The sequence below is a fragment of the Eucalyptus grandis genome, chromosome 7 (assembly GCF_016545825.1).
Source record: "Eucalyptus grandis isolate ANBG69807.140 chromosome 7, ASM1654582v1, whole genome shotgun sequence".
NCBI lineage: Eukaryota > Viridiplantae > Streptophyta > Magnoliopsida > Myrtales > Myrtaceae > Eucalyptus > Eucalyptus grandis.
This window is the reverse complement of record NC_052618.1, coordinates 18,562,190-18,582,723: the sequence shown is the minus strand read 5'-3', so window position 1 is coordinate 18,582,723 and position 20,534 is coordinate 18,562,190. Positions and strand designations below refer to the sequence as shown.

The 20,534-nt window shown below is 35.7% G+C and overlaps 1 protein-coding gene across 1 annotated transcript; it reads left to right on the top strand.

The window, feature by feature from the left end:
- The first annotated feature begins 6,100 nt into the window (after nucleotides 1-6,100).
- LOC120295931 (disease resistance protein At4g27190-like) lies at nucleotides 6,101-20,527 on the top strand. Its single transcript, XM_039317551.1, has 6 exons — nucleotides 6,101-9,266; nucleotides 14,301-14,886; nucleotides 14,994-15,058; nucleotides 19,022-19,543; nucleotides 20,218-20,429; nucleotides 20,524-20,527. The coding sequence occupies exons 1-6, from the start codon at nucleotides 6,339-6,341 to the stop codon at nucleotides 20,525-20,527; spliced, it is 4,317 nt and encodes a 1,438-aa protein (XP_039173485.1). The 5' UTR covers nucleotides 6,101-6,338.
- The last annotated feature ends 7 nt before the right edge of the window (nucleotides 20,528-20,534 follow it).

Sequence of the window (20,534 nt, the reverse complement as noted above, 5' to 3'; positions counted from 1 at the left end):
CAAACACTATATTATCAGTTACATTAATGGACAAATCACAAATACAGTGATGTATATTAGAATTGAAGAACACCACAACACTTCGATGAGATTAACGTATCGATTTATCTAACAACAAAATCAGCGAGCTACTGTTCCATTGTAGAGGTATCATAACAACACAAAGTCCCACAACTAGCCTGCGGATACACCAAAGCAAGAAGCAGAAAAGAATTTACGCAAACGGAGGACGCGCATCGCGCAAGTGCAATCAATCATTCTCCACACACACACGCGCACGATTCATCCAGAAATTACCGTCACTCGGCAATTAGGAGAGCTCCGCTTAGCCTCGTCCAAGGAATCGCGATCTCGACCCTCGCCTCCGGACGACCTCCTCGCGACTCGGCTCCGGTAATCACAATCCCCAATACACATGAGAGAAGAAACTCGTATCTCACCGTGGCCAAAATAATTATATTTGCTCAATTTGAAATCGGGGTCCTCTCGAGTCAACCGGTCCGAGACTTTAGCCCGTCAAGCATAGAGTAAGCGAGCGGTGCAAACAAATTCACCTCGCTCCACCGTCGGCGCAAAAAATAAAGAACCAAATTGCATGTGCCTTCTCCTCTCCCATGCCTGTCGTCGAACAGTCAAATAACAGGTCCTAATTTGACTTGACATTGCTAGCAGGATGTCCCATCTATCTCCCTCTCTACCTTTAAAAAATATGCGTTTAGAAAAAGCTAAAAGGACCAATGGACGCAAGTACTCGTGGACAATCAGTGTTTGTTCATTAGCAGTGGAGGATAGGATGGAGACCAGACAGTGTTGATGGTACTGTTCAAGCATGGGAATAATAATACAGAATATCATTCATTTCTACACAAAAGAAATCTATCGGTGCTGAGTTTAGGCCTAAACTAAGGTGAAGTTGCCGAGCTCCATTATCTGTGCTAGAGATAAATATTTCCTCTAAAGATGAAATGACTAAAGATGATGTTTGACAAAATTGAGAAGTTACTTCAAATGAAATTACTAAAAATGGCGGCATAAAGGAATAAAAAGCTGAGGTTTAATTTGATTTATTCTTTCTTGATAGCTTAGGAAATATTCTAAATATCCTTGACAATATGTACCAATCTCCTCTTTCTTTATGGTGGTTTGTGTATTTGTTAAAGTTCTAAATTGTTGGATCTCTACTATTGAATCTCAGCCATTGATAATAGAATATTTCAGAAAAAAAGTTAACTGTGTTTGCATCACCAAAATCTAAAGATTATCACGTCAAGAACCAAAATCTGGCTTACTACAAAACAAAAAATGTAATGCTTGGTTACAAAGACTCATCACATATTTTTCTCTTTATCACCTCGAATTAAAATAATAGAGAAATTATTGTAGCCCATTTATTTAAATAAATCTGGAGTTCGACCCCTCACTAAAGAGTCTTGCCGTTCAGAAAAGAAATCATGATAGTCGCGTCATTAATATTCACAGTAGAGGAAGTGTGAAACGACTTCAAGTCACCGCTAATGCGAGTGGTATCTGACCCCAAAGGTCATGTTGTACTACTAATTAGTGTGTCCATCCTCACCCACGCACGGCGGAACTTTGACTCTAAAAAATGATGCGAGCAATTAAAGCTGTTGGTGAAAATAAAATTTAATTTTTTATCTTGCAAAAAATGGTAACTGTAAAAAAAAAAAATTCACCATACTATATTTCACTTATATTTCCATCCACATCTTTTTATTAGTGGATAATGTTTCACAATAGATATGTTTCAAAATAAGAACTTGGGACTTTCCTTTATCGTTAATTTCCAAGTCTTTTTTTTTTCCATAGATCTATATTCATTTTGATGACGTTGGTCAGAATGATTGTCATGAATTGGGAATATGCAAGAGCGATTCTGAAAAGACTCCATATGACATTCCATCATCATTTTTGTTGACTTCTATAGTTAACTTATTCCATTTGTTTAGACTTTTTAAGTACCATTTCTGCGTTTTGCTTTCGCTCAAAAAATTGAAAATGAAAATAATTAGGTTTCATAAATTATGAAAAAACACATAACTCTATTTGTTAATAATTGTATATTTTTGAAGGCTTTGAAAATCAATTTGTGATAACCGCAATATTTGGATAATAGATGTTAGAAGTAAACCCAAGCATTTGTGATAATTATAATCAGAGGCCACGAAGCAATGTCAATAGTTGCTCACAATCATTTCCATATTAATTTTGTCATGCACGGAGTAGCAATATTCAAGAAATAGGAATAAAAAAAGTTTAATTTTCTTAGGAGTTTTGATCCAACAATTTTTACTTGAAGTTACATCTAATGTAACAATTACAATCATATTCTAATATGACAATTTGCTTAATTTTAATGTTAAATTTATATTTTAAATATGATTCCATTGATCTGTACAAAGAGTGTGTTTAAGACTAGTACCTAATTAGCGTTTGTCCATTAGCAGTGGTGGAAAGGATGAAAGGATGGATCAGGGCTAGTACATTAGCAGTGGAAAACGATGAAAGGACCATTTGCAGTGGCAAAAGATGAAAGGATCAGGACTAATACATTAGCGATGACAAAGGATGAAAGGACCATTTGCAGTGGTTGCGGGGCCGAAGGATGCAAGATTGAAAGGATCATGACTAGTACCTTAGCTGTGGCACAGCATGAGAGTACCTACTCAATGTCTGTCCATTAGGGCAGAGAAAAGGAGGAGAAAGGACATTGGTGATGGTGACTGGTCCAGCAAAGGAACAATGACGTAGAAAACCATCCATTTTTATGACCAAGAAATTGAGCGGTGTTTAATTGAGGCCTAAACTAAGATTAACGGGCTTCATATTGTGTAACTATCTCCTCTTTCTTCCTTGTGGTTCGAGTCTTTGCTAAGGTTCTAAATTTTGAAGACCAAAGTCTGACCATTACTGACAGTCGGTTGTAAACTTTATCATTAAAGATAGCCAGATCACAGCAGGCATTTCACTTGAATAGATAATATTTATTAGCTAAAAACTTTATTTATTCGAAGGTTATAATATGTTCCTTTTAAGATTTCTTGACATCGAAACAAGTGGAAAATTAGATTCCACGTTAAAAGCTTTAACCTAACAATAGTTTAAACATTAATCACTTGATTCATAATCTTTTCAATGTCAACATAATTTAATCATGGAATGGCTAAAGAAAGACCTAATTATACTCTTAAAATGAGTCATTGGCTCTTATAGACATCGCCAATGGATTCTCTGCTTCTTCTACGTTTGTTTATTTTGTTTTGGTTGAAAAAACAAGTAAATGGATTATTAGAATGAAAAATAAAAATAAGGGGTTAATCCCATTACACACCCGATAGACAAAATTAGTTAATAATGTCTAATAACTACAAATATACATATATGTACATATATATTTGGTCGAAAAATTACAAAATTATTAAATATTTGAAATAAATCTTTTTTAAATATATATATTTCCGTCCAATTCGGGTGGGTGTGTAGGCGGTTTCATGCCTAGAACTGGGAATCAAATCAGTATTCACCAATTTCACTAAATTAGAATCGGGAACTAGACTAGCCTCCATGGGAACCATCGATTTTGGTTAGATCTGGTCCAGTTCAGTCTGATTCTATTCTAGGCGATCTAAGTGGTTCCTAGTTCTTTTACACATCCCTAACAGAGACAAATCTTGGGAGAGGTGGTTAAAGTTGGAATCTTTGACGTTAAAGGCCATAGCTATTGGACTCGCCCCAACTGATATACACTTCACTAAACCTTTCTGAATTTCAATTGTGTTCTTCTCTTGAATTTTAATTGCCGAGAATTGGAAATTAAGCCCAACTAACCTTAATTGGTTTGACCGTTATAACTGCCCTGAAATATGTTTGTATCTAAATTGATAAATATATATTTGTTATCTTGTTTTAGGCTTTTCTTTTGGATAATCACCAAATTTTGTTGATATTGCATTAATAAAAAGGAAATATCCCTAAAAATAACATATTAATGAATGTTTTTACAACATATGAAAATATTACCATATATGAAAGTCATTTATCCAAATAATAGATACATTTGCCAAGTACACGTAGCTTTTATTAAGAGTGATACGCAATATTATCGATACATTAAAAATTGATAGGTACGGATTGCTTTTCAACGGCAAACATCTAATTTTATGGTTAAATTAGTTAACGATGGAAGCCCCTCTTAAAATATAGAAAAGTTCTTGAGGAAACCCACCAACCACAAAGGGCTCTTTGGTTTTTTTTCTGGATGCGATTAGATTTTATGCGTGATACTTTGTTGGGCTTGTTCCAAATTTGTCCCTATGTAATATTTCCTCAAGAGACCAGAAAGAATAAAATGCTTGATACAACCTCTTTTGTTTTCCATTTTCACCTACAGTATCTCTCTGTGTGGAAAGGGAGTCTTAATTTGATTATGTTTACCATTGTGTTTGTTGGGTGTAAATTTTCTTTTTGAGAAATTAAACTTTTTCACCCAAAATTATGTGCTAACTTCACATAGAATATCAAAGTGAAGATATAGATCGATATAACTATACAAATAACAGTCTCTGTGGGAGACGACTCTGAATTTGCTTATGTTAACATTGTTTTTGTTGGGTGTAATTTTTCTTTTTAAGAAATTGTATTTTTTTTATACAAAGAATATTTATGCACTAACTTCCCCTACAAAAATCAATGTGAGAGAGAATCTCTATTTGTAATTATATAATAATAGTTTCCTCCCTAAGGGCTGCATCTAACATTGACACCTAGCATTCTAGATAACAGAATTTAAAAAGGACTTCTCCTTATTCCAAGAATTGGATTTGCCACATTCTCCAATGAAAAAAGTGGCCACCTAGGCTCCACTTAAGCTAATGTTATGCATTTCTGACTAGATAGATTATTCAGATATGATAATTTTCTTATGTGCATTAATTTCTTATTAACTAGATAAAGTTTCTACTCAACCTAATTACAAAGAATATTTGCCTCATGACTTTAATTGTTTTTACTTAGTCAAAATATTTTCAAACGGCCATAATGCATCTACCGAATCGGGGGTAAATTGACCTTTCCAACCTACCAATTATGATGGGCGTGTTTGTCATGTGAGACCAACAAACGCATAGAATTTTGGCCACCTGACATTCAACTATCTCCGAGGCTAATAATATGAATATCTATCATATAATACTATTACTTTATCGTTACATTTATTTAGCATTTCTATTGTACAATTATTGAATGTCTCTAGTACGATAATTTTATGTCAACATTGTCATATTTCTTAAGAAATGATACAAGATGCAAAATACACTTGCTCATTATAATAAAACGTTATGCTTGCTTAACCCAAGATTGGTGTATTTGGTTGGGGCATTGTGAGATTTTCAGCTCGAAAGTGGGGAATCGCTCGTTCATCCACAAGTTGCGTGCAAGCTATTTTGGGTTAGAGTCACCTACACAGGCCTGACCTAAGTTTAATCGGCTTTATGGGATATATCATGGGTTTGACCTCCACATCGATGCTTTTAGATTACTAAAAAAAGAAAAAAAGCTTACTTTATATGATGATCTAATTTATTATGTTCCCTTATCATGCAAAAGATCTTTATCAACAAAATTACAAAAATGACATCCCTCGTGACTTTGTTAGTCATAACATATTTCTTTTAGAAATTAGTCGTAACCTTTTCAAATAATCATAATAAATATACTGATTGAGTAATTCAACATATTCTAATCTAACACTTATGGTTGGCAAAAAAAAAAAAAGTAAACAACTTCAATTTTTTCCTGTGTAATGAGTTTTTTGTTTTCACTTGAATGATTGATTTGAGGGGCTTTCTGTTAAGAAACCTGTGAAAGTTAGGAAAATAATACATGAACACTCGAGACATGTTTTCACCTACTGGTCAACATTAATTAGATATTTGTCCATTGCCAGTGAAGGAAAGGATGGAGACTTAAACAGTGTGAGGGTGACAGATCAGGTCAAGGAACGATGAAATGGGGTCATTCATTTCCATTCTTCCATTGTTTGCAAGTCCACATTGGTGGCTTGATAGAGGCGACCAACGGCGAACTGACTTTTATATTAAATCGTTGGATCTCCAGTACTGAATCTCAGCCATTGTTTCCTCATCCATTTCTGTACTCAGTTATCTTCACCGCCTGTCTCTCATCGTTCTTGCTGCGTCTTGCTCTTTCTTCTCCTCCGCACAACCATTCTTCTTCCTCCTTTTTCACTTCCTGCTGCCCTTTTTTTTCATTGCTCTCTCTCTCTCTCTCTCTCTTTCTTTCTTGGAAAAAATAAAAGGAAAATGTCGATCGATTCTGCCATTCCTGTTGCATGGGATGTCTTGAAGTGCGTAGTTACTCCCATCAAGCGTCAATTCGGATACGTGATGTCCTCCAAGAGTTACGCCCTGGATCTTAACAAGGAAGTCGGGAATCTGGAGAACGAGGTTTTGAGGGTCCAGGTTGTTGCGGAAGTGGCCAGAAACAATCTTCGGAATTTCCACAATGTGTTCACGGAGTGGGAGGCAAGTACTGAGAAGGCCTTGAAGGAGGCGCAAGACCTCTTGCGCAACTTTGAAAATGATAGCAAGACTTGCTGCCACGGGACTTTTCCCGACCCCAAATGTCGCTATCAATTCAGCAGGAATGCTGAGGGCAAGATCGAGGTCATTAAGCAACTCACTCAAAAATGCAACGGATTCAAGGGATTGAACGACATCTCCTTTAGTGATCCAGCTCCGGGAAATGTAGCTGCTCCGAATCTGGCTAGGAGAGAAGGCAAAGGTGTCGTCCAGCGGACCACCATGACAGCTTCAACTTCTTTTGCATCGACTTCAATTAAGCTTACGGATGATAGCGTCTTCGAATCCAGAGCTTCGATCATACGGGATATCATGGCCGCTCTTGCCGATAACAGCAAAAGTGTGGTTGGGGTTTACGGGATGGGTGGCGTCGGCAAGTCCACCCTTTTGGCAGATGTTGAGAAGAGAATAAAGGAAGACAAGTCGTTTAATCTGGTCGCTAAGGCAGAGGTGTCGGAAAATCCAGATATCAAGAGGATTCAAGGAGAGATTGCGCATGCGTTAGGCCTGGACATAAAGAACGAAGAGTATGTCAACGTGCGAGCGGATCTTCTTCGCCGCAGGTTGGAAAATGAGGAGAAGATGAAACATGAAAATGATGAGGAGAAGATGAAACATGAAAATGATGAGGAGAGGAAGAAAAAGAAGGTCCTTATAATACTGGACAACCTGTGGGAGGCGCTCGACTTGAAATCAGTCGGCATTCCTTGCGGACATGATAACAAAGTCAGGGGATGCAAATTATTGTTGACATCGAGAGATCGAGATATCTTGCAAAAGGAAATGGGTTGCGACGACCCCTTTCACCTTGGTGAGTTGCAGGAGGAAGAGGCAAGAAGATTGTTTGAGAGGTATGTGGAAGACAAAGTTCACGATTTCGAGTTCAAAACCTTGGTCGATGAAGCACTCCACAAATGTGCAGGTTTGCCTTTCCTAATTGTCCAAATGGCAAAACTTCTTAAACACGCTAATTTATCCGGATGGAAGAATGTTTTGAAACAACTCAAGTTGTCCAAAAACGAGGGAATTGGTGTGAAAATAAATAAGATGCTGCAATTGAGTTATGACCATTTAAAAGGTGAGGATGTGAAATCATTGTTACGACTTTGTGTTGTCTGTGGCGTCTCTAAACCCTCTCTTGAAAACTTGGTGAGGTATGGCGTGGGGTTGGGGTTATTTCGGGAAGATAACATGGAAGAAGCTAGAGAGAGTGTGACTTCATCGATTAATACTCTTCAAGCCTCGTCCCTTTTGTTAGAGGATGAAGATGCTTGTAGTATCAAGATACATGACTTGGTTCGTGAGTTTGTTGCCTCAGTTGCTTCAAAAGATCACCCTTTTCTCGTGTTAAAAGATAAAGATAAGTTGGTAACAGAGTGGTCGAAGGACAAGCCCAAAAGTTGTAGGGCAATATGCTTTCCTAACATTGACATGAAGCAGCTACCCGAAGAATTAGATTGCCCCGAATTGGAGATCTTTTTGTTGTTCGCTAACAATGAATCTCTTATTGTTCCAAACTCATATTTCAACTCTATGAGAAAACTTGCGGTCTTAAATCTTAAAGGAATACGTCTCTCTCATTCGCCTTTATCGTTTCAACTCTTGGAGAACTTACACACTTTGTGTCTTGATGGTTGTTTGTTAGAGGATGTAGCCAGTATTGGCAACCTAAAAGGGTTACAAATTCTCAGCTTTGTGAACTCCAAAATTCACCGATTGCCAAAAGAAATTACGCAGCTAGCAGAGTTGAGGTTATTGGATTTGAACCATTGTTCACGGCTTCAAGTAATTGAACCGGGTGTGCTTGGAAGCTTGATCAAATTGGAGGAGTTATATATGGAGAATAGCTTTGATGAATGGAATGCTGTGGAGAGAACTCCACCAACAAATGCTAGTTTGATTGAGTTGAATAACATGAAGAATCTCTACACTTTGCATGTATCCATTCCCGATCTAAGTGCCTTGCCAGAGGATCTAAACATTGAGAAATTAATCAAGTATAGAATCCAAATAGGTAACACGAGGAATTGGTCAAGCAAGTACAAAGGGTTGAAGGCGTTGAACCTCAAGTTGAATACAATGAACGACATTCTTCAAAAAGGATGTGTACGAACCACCTTAGAAAGAAGTGATGATCTATATTTGGACGGGTTGAATGGAATTGAGCAAAGTTTTTCTGAATTATCCCTAGAAGGTTTTCCAACATTAAAGCATCTCCGAATCAAGAATAATCCCTCTGTCCGTTACATCCTCGGATGGCATTCTCCAACTGCTTTTAAGTTGTTGGAGTCATTACATCTCAAGAATCTCATCAACTTGGAGAAGATATGCTACAATATCTCTTGCAAGCCCTTCAATACATTAAAAGTAGTGCGAGTTGTAGAGTGTCACAAGATGGAAGTTTTGTTTCCTCTTTCATTACTAAGAGAACTTCCACAATTAGAAGAGATCGGCGTTGTCAATTGCAACTTAATGCGGGAGATTGTAGGAGTTGATGATTGTGGCAAAGTTGAGTTGCATAATTTACATGTTTTGGAATTGCGTGACTTGCCAAGTATCAAGAACTTTTTCACCCCCAAGACGGCTCCTTCAAGCAGTACATCGAACACCCAAGTTGGCAGTCAAGCTGTATTCTTCAATGGACAGCAGGTAACTTTTTATCAAAAGAACAAAGTATTTTTTTTTTTTTTAAATCTTTCCTTCCTTTGTTAATTAGATGTCATATAGATTATGATGCATATTCTTTTGTTGATTTCAGTTCATTTTTCCGCATTTTCTTTATCCATTCGTGCCTCCTCTAATTAGATAAAGCCATCTTCCGTTTCTCTTCTTTTTTGAGATGGTTGCGTTTTTTATCCTCTTTTTTTTTTTTTTTTTTTTGTGTTTGTTTGGGAAAAATTATTTTATTTTAGCATTTTCAAAGGCCAAAGGATGATTCGACTAAACTAATACAGAAAAATTGCGACTTTGCAGTTAAAAAATCACATGCAAATAGTAAAATGTATGAAGGGTTGACATCCGCAGTCGTATCAAAGTTGAAGTAATATATGTTATAATTAAAAGTTTAGGAGTACAGTGTAACACCTTCAAATTTCACAGGGGGTTTCGTGTAATTTCTCTTTAATTTTTATTTTTCTTGAAGTAAATGAATACTATATTGATGTAAATTAGCATTATTGAAGACTAGAGAAAAATACGAGTGTTGCAATTAATAATGAAGAAAGAGACGAGGGGACGGGCAATAAATAACGGTTGGCTTGTTGAGGGGAGCTGTAGTATTGCCGAACATGAATAATGGAAAAATATTTAGCAGGATGGCTCGTGAAAAATATTTTTTGAAAAAATATTTTCTTCATTTTTCGGTGTTTGGTCCACTTAGCCAGCGAGGCTTGACCCTTGCCAAATCCGGTGAGGGTGAGCCTCACATCAACAAAAAATGTTTTCTTATTTGACAAAAAGGAGAATGAATTAACGAAAAATATTTTTTTTATTCAACAGAAAACCTATGCCTCAATTTAGGAAAATGATTTTTTTTTTCTTTGAAAGACTAGAAAGCATTTTCCAAAATCTAACTAGGTATTAGTGCTCGGATTTCAAACTTTACGCTTGAGCACAAAAATCTCTAATGCTAGTCTCGGGTCCCCAGCGTTTAGGATTAGGTCTCCACCACTCGAGCCAGGGTCCACAAGGTCGAGCTTGGGACCTCGAAGCCTACGCTCGGTGCCCTAGCACCCATGCTCAAGTCTGTCAAGGCCAAGCCCAAAGCCTTGGTGCCCTGTGCTCAATGCCTTGGCACTTGAGCCTTGCTACATAAATGTCATGCTCAAGTCCCGATGCTCAAGCTTTGGTCATGGGCAATTAGGCCTAGGTTCGTGAAGGCCGTGCGTGAGTTCTTGTCGTTTGGGCTCAGGTCTTTAGATAATGAAACGTTTGTTCTTATAAAAAAATTTAAAATTCGAATTTTTTAATTAGTATTATTACTTTTAATTCTTTTTGCTGTATTTTTAATTTTTTTTTCTTTCCTTTTCCTTTTCCTTTTTCCTTGGCCGACCACAAATGACTAGCAACCAATCGCCGAGCTAGCTTGTGGTCAGTCACTGGCCACTACTATGGCCAGTGATTGGCCAAAGAAGAAGGAAAATAAATAAATAAATATAAAAAATTAAAAATTCATTTTTTAAAAGAAAAGAAAAATAAAAGAAAAGGAAAATCATTAAAGAAGTGCACATGGCAATAACGTTTATTGCCATTTTCTCTAAAGATATTTTCCAGACTTGTCATATTTTCATCTTTAGCTCTAAGATTGCTACATGGCAATACGTTTAATTATATGTACTGATGTAGTCAATAAAAGAAAGATATAGATATGCTTGTGGAGAAAGTGTCATAGGAGTCGTAACATTTTAGCCGTGAGGAAATATTTTATTTTGGCTGAATCCTCAACATTTTGCAATACATGCAAATCAAGTTCTAATGTTAATGTCGATGATAGATTTCATCCCCAGAAATCATACCATTCTATTTTATTTTATTTTATTTCATGAAATTAAGTATGAATCTGCCCTAAATAAAGGAATAATGTACATAGATTTGGTTCATAATTGAGTGCAGACTTGATTATTATAATTTACTAAAAAATAACTAAAAAATTTACTGCAAAGCGGTAAAAGATCAATTATAACATTTTCTTGCTTTGTCTAGATAAAAGCTTGGGTTTAATTTTATTAATTAATTCTCTTAATCAAGTTGTTTGCTCATTCTAAACAACTTCATGTGCTTCATTCCTTTATTATGGTCCAAATCATGCTTTTAATTTGTTGAAATTTTCAAATGAAACAGTTTGTAGATGAATGCTCGGAGCCTTTAGCAAAATCTTGATTCAGTCGAGACTCAAGCATATGAAATGACAATTGAGACATAGTAGGCCATAACATTCATAATATGAATAATTAATAATTGTGTATAATAAACCATTATCACCGAGGAATCTGACTTAGAGAATTGTCCGAGATAATTTCCTGACAATAAAGAGAAGTTAGTAAAGTAAGGATTGCCCTTTTATAAAGAAAGGGCACAGCTATCTTGTACAGCAAAAATTGCTGCTGGAAAAGCCTTTTGGTTGACTAGAGAAGATTGCCTTTATAATCGGCAGCAATCGTCATCGACATTGATGGTGGGGCTCAAGACTTAGGCAATACGTTAGTTTCCCCATCAATAAAGAAAGAGTCGTGGAAATTAAGTTGTGGGTCTGACAAAGTAGTGTGCTTGAGTATCTTCGCATGGAGAGAGCTTACTTTCAAAGACAACAGAGGAACTGGATTGGTCGCAAAGAGGTCGTGAGGCTTTTAAATTTTTAGGGATCTAAATCTTCATTGAAGAATTACTCTCGCGTAAATACTTCAATACTTCATTCTTATATTTTTGCTTACAATCCAGATCTGCAAATATACGTGGGATTATAATGACATACCTCTTTTAACTGTAACAAAACTCTCCGACATGGTAAAGAGGTGGCAGGCAACGAGAGTAGGAGTTTGAAGGTTGGTTTGTCGGGGATGATGATAGTCCAATGAACGAAACACAGAGAAGTTCAACTTGCTGTATAGGTGGGAGCGACGGGTGGGCCCGAGGTAGATGGGAGATTGCGAGCAGCTTTGCAGACGCAGGATTTTCTCCTTTTTTTTTTCGGTCAGAAGGATTTCTCAAGTTAAGGCAGTGAACTTTTGAAAAAGAAGAATTGCTCTTTACAAAAAAAAAAAAAAAACAAAAGAAAAGACAAGAAAAATAAAGCTTTCCATTCTAATAAAGGACAACAGCGTTCCTTCATCTAAAAAGTTGTGGTTTTACACATTTTGGCTGTGGATTTAGACTCATCCTTAAGGAAATTACCACAAGGACAATTAATAGGACAGGTAGATCAGCTGATAGACCTTAAATGAATGTCCGATGTAATTTACTAAGGATAGGAAGAAAGAAGTTCGCGATAATCTCAATTTGTTTTATTATTTCTCACGGAAAGCTGAGGTCACTGGAAATTTCACACTTACAAGAACTTAGAGGTAACGTGCTGTCCCTAAAGATAGATTACTGTCTTTAACAAGGACTTAAAGGAAATTTACAATGCTTCAGTTAATCACTAAACACAATAACTTCATGACAATTTGGGTTAACTTGCTTTGTTATTGGTTACTCACTAAGTGGTAGCATTCTATGTTGCGATCTCCATAGTTAAACCAAAGGATTTGCAACAAAGGGTTATACTAATTATATAGAGATACGGTCGAGAGTTGGATGACTTTAGGCAAATTATGCTTAGAGGTATAGTTACTAATAATTGTAATTAGAGATTACGACCTGTTGAGGAAAATTACACTAATGTTGAGTACTTAGTGATGGCTTCGTAGCATTACAAAGTATGAAAGGAAATTTGAGTATGGATTGTTTCCAGCCTACTATGCAACCGTTGTCTAGGACGCGCATGAATGGCTGAACCATATCGTCTTCTCTCTCTCTCCATCCATCAAGAAGTTGTCCAACGTCATGAGAGTGCCTACATCTTCTCTCTCCTTCTCCCGGCCTGTTGAAGGGCTGAGAGCCAGATCCGCTTGCCTCCGCCATTGCAACACCCATCCGCCACCGCCATGACTGGCCACCATTCAATTCCATCGATGTCGCCACCAACAGCTCGCGGATTCAACCCTTGTGTTCATTCATCTCCTTGCAAAGCGGTGCAAATTCTCTTTGCCCGCAATTGCCGTCCGTAGCAGGCACGGCCAACGAATTTGACTCTAGCACTTGGTCGCGTCTTCATGAGGTTTAGAGAGAGAGAGAGAGAGAGAACCTGGCTCGTGACTATTTGTGCGAGCTGCAGACAATGGTTGTAAGGATCATAGGGATGATCCATGCCCCTGGAAGTTAATATTTAATGATAAGAGGAAGTACGTGGCTATAATGAAGTACTAATTATTACCATATGTTGATCCCTATCCACCAAAACTTCAACTTCTGGTTCTGGCAAATGAATAATCATTGAGTCCTCCTCTTTCCAGACAACACATACAAAGAAACCCGCCAATAGTTAAGTAATTAGTGAACCTATGATTGCAATCCTGCCTTATTGAGATAGTCATTCACTTGTTGGAATGGGTAATTTTCCTTTGGCAGTAAGTTGTCCATGCTTTTGTAATCACAGTCATTCTATATTCTTTACTTCTTCTTTTTCATGGCAATAATCTCCACTTGCGAGATACTAATTTACTTTCTTGAAAATAATTAGATACCTAGTAATTCACCTTAAAAGTAATTAGATACCCTAAAGGGAGTAGTTCACCTTATAGGAAGTAGTTTATCTTGAAAATACTTTTGCTTTATCGGGTCATTAGTTTTTTTTGTCCTTGGGAATCTGAATGAGAGAAAAATTCTTGATGACTGTAATTCCCCTTATTGTTAGTAAATTGCAAACCAAATCTAATTGCTATAACATCCCTTGTAATATTGTAAATAAAATTTAAGCTCATTGGTTGTCTTTCGGGATCGTAAAGTGCCCTTTTAGATTGTAAAGTAGCTTTTGTTTATCTCTGATTTTTGTCTATGCAAAAATTATGAATACCTTCCTATAGCACTGATATTTTTGGCCTGTCTTTTGTAATTATATATGCTTATGCTGATGGATCTATCCACCAGGTTTCAATGCCATCCTTGGAGTCCTTGATTATGTCTGGACTTCCCAATCTGAAAGATATATGGAGCGATGAATCTCCACTAGGAGTAAGAAATGTCCAATCTCTAGAGGTTTTGGGGTGCAAATCTCTCTCAAAGGTTATTGACTTCTTGTCTCTAGTAAAGCTACATAAGTTACACACCTTAAGTATAAGAGATTGCATTTCGGTGCAAGAGATTTTTGACCTTGTTGGACCAAGTACTGGTGGAAATGTGACCCTCTTTGAGCTAACTGACTTAAATTTATTTGGTTTGTTGAGTTTGAGGTGCATATGGAACAAGAATCCTTGTGGAATAGTGAGATTCCATAATTTGAAGAAGCTAGATGTGTTCTGGTGTGACAAACTCGAGTTTCTATTTCTCCCATCCATGGTTCAATCTCTCCCTCAACTAGGAGCACTAGAAGTATGGCTTTGCAAGAAGATGGAGACAATTATTATGGAGGAAGAAGGACAGGGCATGGAAACATCAAAGACTCTAGTATTCCCAATGTTAACCAATATAAGTTTTAGATATATGAAGAGTTTGACGTGCTTCTCTCATGAAAAATGTGAGATTGATTTGTTATTTTTATCATTGAAGATTTTCTTGTAGATAAATTCATCCCTACAATACAAATGGTGACATTTATTTCATCTAATGAAAAATCAATGACAGGTTTCCAAGAAGCTTGGAGTCAAGACCATGTCAAATCAAGCTCCATTGCCCTCTTCAATCAAGAGGTACGTGATTAACTTTAAGTCAAAATATTTAATATAACAAAATCTGCTTGATTAGAATAATTGGCATAAATTTTCTATGTTATAGTACTTGGGAAGTTTACATGCTGTGTATTTCAAGTTGCCACATGGCCCTACAAACAGAGAGCAAGTTTCAATTCACCCCATTCTCTAGAAATCAAGAGTTGGATCAATCACACAAATTATTAAAAAAAAGTACAAAAAGAAGAAAAAGAAGAAGATGAGATAGGCATATAAATAATTATTATGCCTACCTACTTAAATAATTGAAATGAACGAATAAATAGTTATACCGAAGACAAAGCATGGTCAAGATAAAAATTAAGTTAGTTACAAAGCCTACTTCGTTTAAGATTGATTACAATCCACATAATCACTGCACCCTAAAATCTGGACAAGTAAAAGTAAAGTTACCTCTCAAATTGTGATTCTAAGTTGAAATGAAGAATTTAAAGTAGATTCACTACATATACCAAAGTTGGATACTTAATCTTCAGTGAGCTCAAATGTTAACTCTCAAATTGCAGGGTTAAATTTCATTTCTTTAAAAGTTATGCGCTTCAACCAAACATCGAAATTTTCCAGCAAATTATCATTATGGCAAACATGTGGCCAATTTTCTGAATGTGCCAGGTTGTCTCCGAATCGTCATTTCAGTGGAAACTCTATAAATATTTATTATAGAGTACTCCTTTAAAACTCATTCATGAATGTCACTTAGATTGCTATTTGCAAGATGTTGATCTCTCTCCTTGCAAGGAGAACTCTGCTTGCAATCTCCACTCAATTTTAAAATAAAACATTGATTGCATAAAAAATCTACCTACGCCATATTACAAAGACAATTAAGATTTTATACTGTTACCTAGTCTCTCCGTTTTACATAATGTAAGTTAGGAATTTCGCCTCTTTTTTTCTTCAAAAAGGGCCATTCATATGAGGAGACACGATTTAACTCCATGTCCGAGTCCTAGAATGAGCTTCAATGTAGCAATTCCTTAATTAGAAATTCTATTCCCATCCCATTGACTTTAAATTATATAGGGTGATGATTTAGTCCACAATATTCATTTCATGTTTCCATTGAGGTGGAGAGTTTTTAGGTAAGTTCATCTTACTATTTTTATCCTTTTATTTTTGGGTATTAGAGTTGATAGGTGATCTTCATGATGAATTTTGTTTTCATATATCCTTTATCAATATTGGAAAATAAAATGTTGCCATTGTTCTTCTTGTCAATGTCAAAACTAAAATTAAAAGTTTGATTTGCATTTGACCATCCAAGAGAAGTTATTCAAAGATAATATGTCCATAAGTATTGTTGCAGCAAAATTATCAAGATTAGGAAGAAACAATTTTCCTTTTCAAATGAACGTGAAAATGATGGTTAGTATCTGGGACTCTTGACCGCCCAAGTCTATGTAATAAGTATGTATAACATGTTATAATTGATCATTTACTTTTATTAGGTACAGAAAATATACATATGGATCATCTTATTATAAATCTATATATTTATATATTTATATATTTCGTCTGAAAAATTTATATTTTCTGCCAATGAGTTTGAATTTTGATGTGAATTTTTTTATTAAAAGGAAAATTTTCATTTCACAAGCTAGAGAGGTACATACTTTCAAAACAAAACCAATCCTAAAAAGTTACAAATCAGGGCAAATCCACAAAGCAGGTAAATCTAAAAGATGATTTTTTTTTTTTTTTTTTGGGTCTGAAATCTAAAAGATGAATTTACGTGGTACAATCTGCAGGTGTGAAGTATTTGATTAATCACTTATAGACTAAATAAAAGAGAAACTCTCTTACATTAAATTTTGTGGTCAATCCAACTAACTGATAAATTAATGTGCTTTATTTTCAAAATTTTAAAAATCACTACGCTTAATGACCCTTATAATCGATAAAAACAATTATTAAATTATTAGGGGAAGGCTATCTCCGCTGCCGGTAACACCAGTGACACAGCCTTTGTTACAAGCTTGACTGAGTGGCCCTCAACTGTGGTCCCACCTTCTTCTGTAAAACTGAAAATTCCTTTTCTTTTCTTTTCTTTTTTGATGAAATTCAACCTTTGTTCGAAGGTTGCATTTATTCCACATCTCTCTCTTTCCTCTTCCAATTGAATCTAAAAAAGCAGCATGTCTGGGTCGCTGGTTGATTAAACAGAGGTGAGAGAGAATTCTCGTGAAATTACGTTCTTCATACCAAGAAAAAAATTGAAGAGAAAAAAGTGAGCAGCGTACAAGCATAAGCGTTCAAGGTTGCAAACATGTATAAGTTGCAATGTCTTGCTTTGAATTTCCGTAAAAATAATTTCCACAAGGATGGTTGAATATCTATTATAAAGCATGAACAGGTCATACAAATTGCCGATAGTAATTTTTTGTATTCAATATTCCAAACTAGAGGCCCACCAAAATTGAGGAATATTGTCCTTTTTGTTTTCAAATATTTCTATATGTATATATATATCAAGTATTAGCGCATTGAGAAACGAAAAAATCTGCTTTTTTTTTTTTTTTTTGTCTTATTATTTTGTGGGGCCTGTCCAATATTTGGTATGACTTTTGCAAGACGAGGATGCCTTCAATAAGTAGGACCCAAAAAAGGAGAACCTTGGAAAAGAACAGGAGGTTCGAAGAAACCCTTTGTACCCATGAATGAGATGGCCATAATCGATAGAACAAGATTGTGAGGATTTAGCCATTGCTACTTGTACCAGCTATTTCATTTTTAAAAATTGCTACTTATACTAGCTATTTCATTTTTAAACTAGCAAAAATGGCACCCAAATATGTACATGCAATAATGAAAAATGTAACGACCCACTCCTACAAGGGATGGGAGTGCGACTTCACCTTAAGGTAAGAATGAACCGAATTTCACATCACTTGGGGACTCACTTGGGGATGGTAAAGTGATATGCCTCATAAGAAGTGGCACTAGTCTTAACTTGCATGATTTTTTTTTTTTTTTGGGGTGACGCCCAGGAGAATAAAACCGTGAGGGTGATGGCAATGCAGCTGTCGCCCAAAGCAAAAAATATCATTGTGAGTGGGGCTAGAGGTCAGCTCTTATAAAAAAATAAAATAAATACAAGATACAAAGTGTGATACAATTGTTTTACGAAATGAACTAAATTGAAGAGTGGGAAATATTTGATCTAAGGCTTAATTTGTCTTGAGGAAAATGATTTACTCGGACAACATTTTTCTAAAAGTAGTCATTTATATCGCTCACAGAAATAAATGAATGAAAAATATTTTCATTGTTTATGAAAATGTATAAACATAAATTATTAATGATAATTAAAATATTTTTCATTAACTAATTTTTCAAAAGATATAAGTGATCATTTTTAGAAAAAAAAAAAATATTCTTCAAATCATTCACTTTCTATAAGAGACTAATGTGAATAAATGATTGTAATATGAGCATATCCAAATTACTATTTTGCCCATCATAAACAATTATATTTTTGTTTTCATTAGACATTGGCCATGCCTATTGTTTAAACTATGTGGGCCAAAATTTGAAGTTGAAAGTATTGTAGGGTTTACTGAGAGCGATAACTAATACTCCACTTGCTAATCCCATTTCTAAAGGACAAGTTCTTGAGATGGAATAAAAGTGGGTCACTAATCAAATTAAGCCCTGCAATGCAAATTGTTTTTTGAAGAAAATACTGGAGAAAGATTCCTTATCTTTTTCAGTAAGAATTTAGAAAACTTTAGACGATTCTATGAAATACTCAAGGAAATTGAAACCATATTAGTATGGAGATTTTGTTACTCTTTTTTTTTTTATTCTTTTTTTTTCCTCTTGTGCAACTTAATGATCCTCCTCTTCCCTTTGCATATTTACATATTGGAATTTCATGAATTTGTAATTTAATTAAATCACCAATTTCATGAGCTAATACCACAGGTTGCATTTCCAAGCTTGGAGACATTAGAAATTGTTTGCATAAATAATATCGAGAGGATATGGGATAATCAGGTTGCTATGGATTCTATGCAAAATCTAAAATCGCTTTATGTGGAGGCATGCGATAAGCTAAAGTGTGTATGGAATAGGGAACTCCATTGTCAAGTTAAATTCCAGTACTTACGTTCTATTAGAGTTTCCAAATGCAAGGGCCTCACCACTCTATTTCCAGCCTTAGTAGCTAGAGATCTAATGCAACTTGAGGAACTAAACATCGATAATTGTGGCATTGTTGAGCTCATTGAGAAGGAAGGACTAATTCCCAAGGTTGTGTTCCCAAGGTTAACCTCCCTCAAGCTTGAGCATCTAACAAAGTTGAAGTGCATCTACAGAACACATGCTTTACATTGGCCGATGTTGAAGACCTTGGAGGTGCATGGTTGTAACAAACTGGAGATTTTTGCTTCACAACCTGAGAATGAGATGCCACTTCATAAACAACCTCTTTTCACGGTAGAAAAGGTATGACCCAAGATTACTTGTTTCACTTCAATGGTAATATTGGAAGTGATGATTAAGATTAGAGCCATGCATCTCATTTAAGTAGTTCTTCGTATGAAAATGTAAACTTTACAACTCTCTTTGAATCCATAGAAATATTGCAACATGGAAACATCATGTGTCCTTTAAGTATTGACTGAACATTCTTGTTAGATGTTTGATTTGTCAAATGCATACTCATTGATCCCCCTTTAAAAGAGATTTCGGCCAATTTCAATGGTTGTGGAAACACGTGGCATGTGCTGTGAACTTACCATGGCGCAAGCGTGTTCTTAATTTGAACCCTACAAAGATAATTGATGTTATGAGAACAAAGGAAAGATGGAACCTTTGGTTGACATTAATCACTGAAATCTATGCAGTTGTGGCTACATTTGAGGGGGGAGTTATTTTCATAAGGAATAGATATCTAGAAACGGGAATGTGGAGGTTCACTTAAGTTCAAGTAAGGATACGAGTCAAATATGAAAGATCAGCTGTTAATTGCATCATAGCACATTTCCTTCTGTTGTATAGCATGAGACTTGACATCTTAAAATGTGGATACGGTGTCCGATATGCATGACTTATACCATAACACATGAATACTCTTTTAATTAAACTGACTTTAGATTTTGATTTGACTGTTTTCTCAGGGCGCATTCCCAAATCTACAAGAGTTAAAATTGGATCTATCTGAACAGATGGAGTTATGGCATGAGCATTTTCATAGTGAGGAATTCTTTAGCAAGCTTAGAGTTCTTGAGCTTTGTCATCTCTCAAAGGAATCTACAGTATCCACATGTTGTTTCGTTAAGAGTTTAACCAACTTGGAAAAGTTGGTTGTATATGAATCTTATCTAGAAGAGCTGAGCATCAATTTGGAAGCCATAGAAGTCCTAAGATATTTTCAACATCTAGAGACCCTTGGTGTGTCATATTGTGATGGGTTATCACTAAAGCTAATATTAAC

Excerpts from the sequence above, each read along its gene's own strand:
- LOC120295931 (XM_039317551.1), top strand. The coding sequence starts at position 6,339 with ATGTCGATCGATTCTGCCATTCCTGTTGCATGGGATGTCTTGAAGTGC. Across the intron at positions 14,887-14,993 it reads GTGCTTCTCTCATGAAAAAT|GTTTCCAAGAAGCTTGGAGT; the intron begins GTGAGATTGATT and ends AATCAATGACAG. Across the intron at positions 19,544-20,217 it reads CTCTTTTCACGGTAGAAAAG|GGCGCATTCCCAAATCTACA; the intron begins GTATGACCCAAG and ends CTGTTTTCTCAG.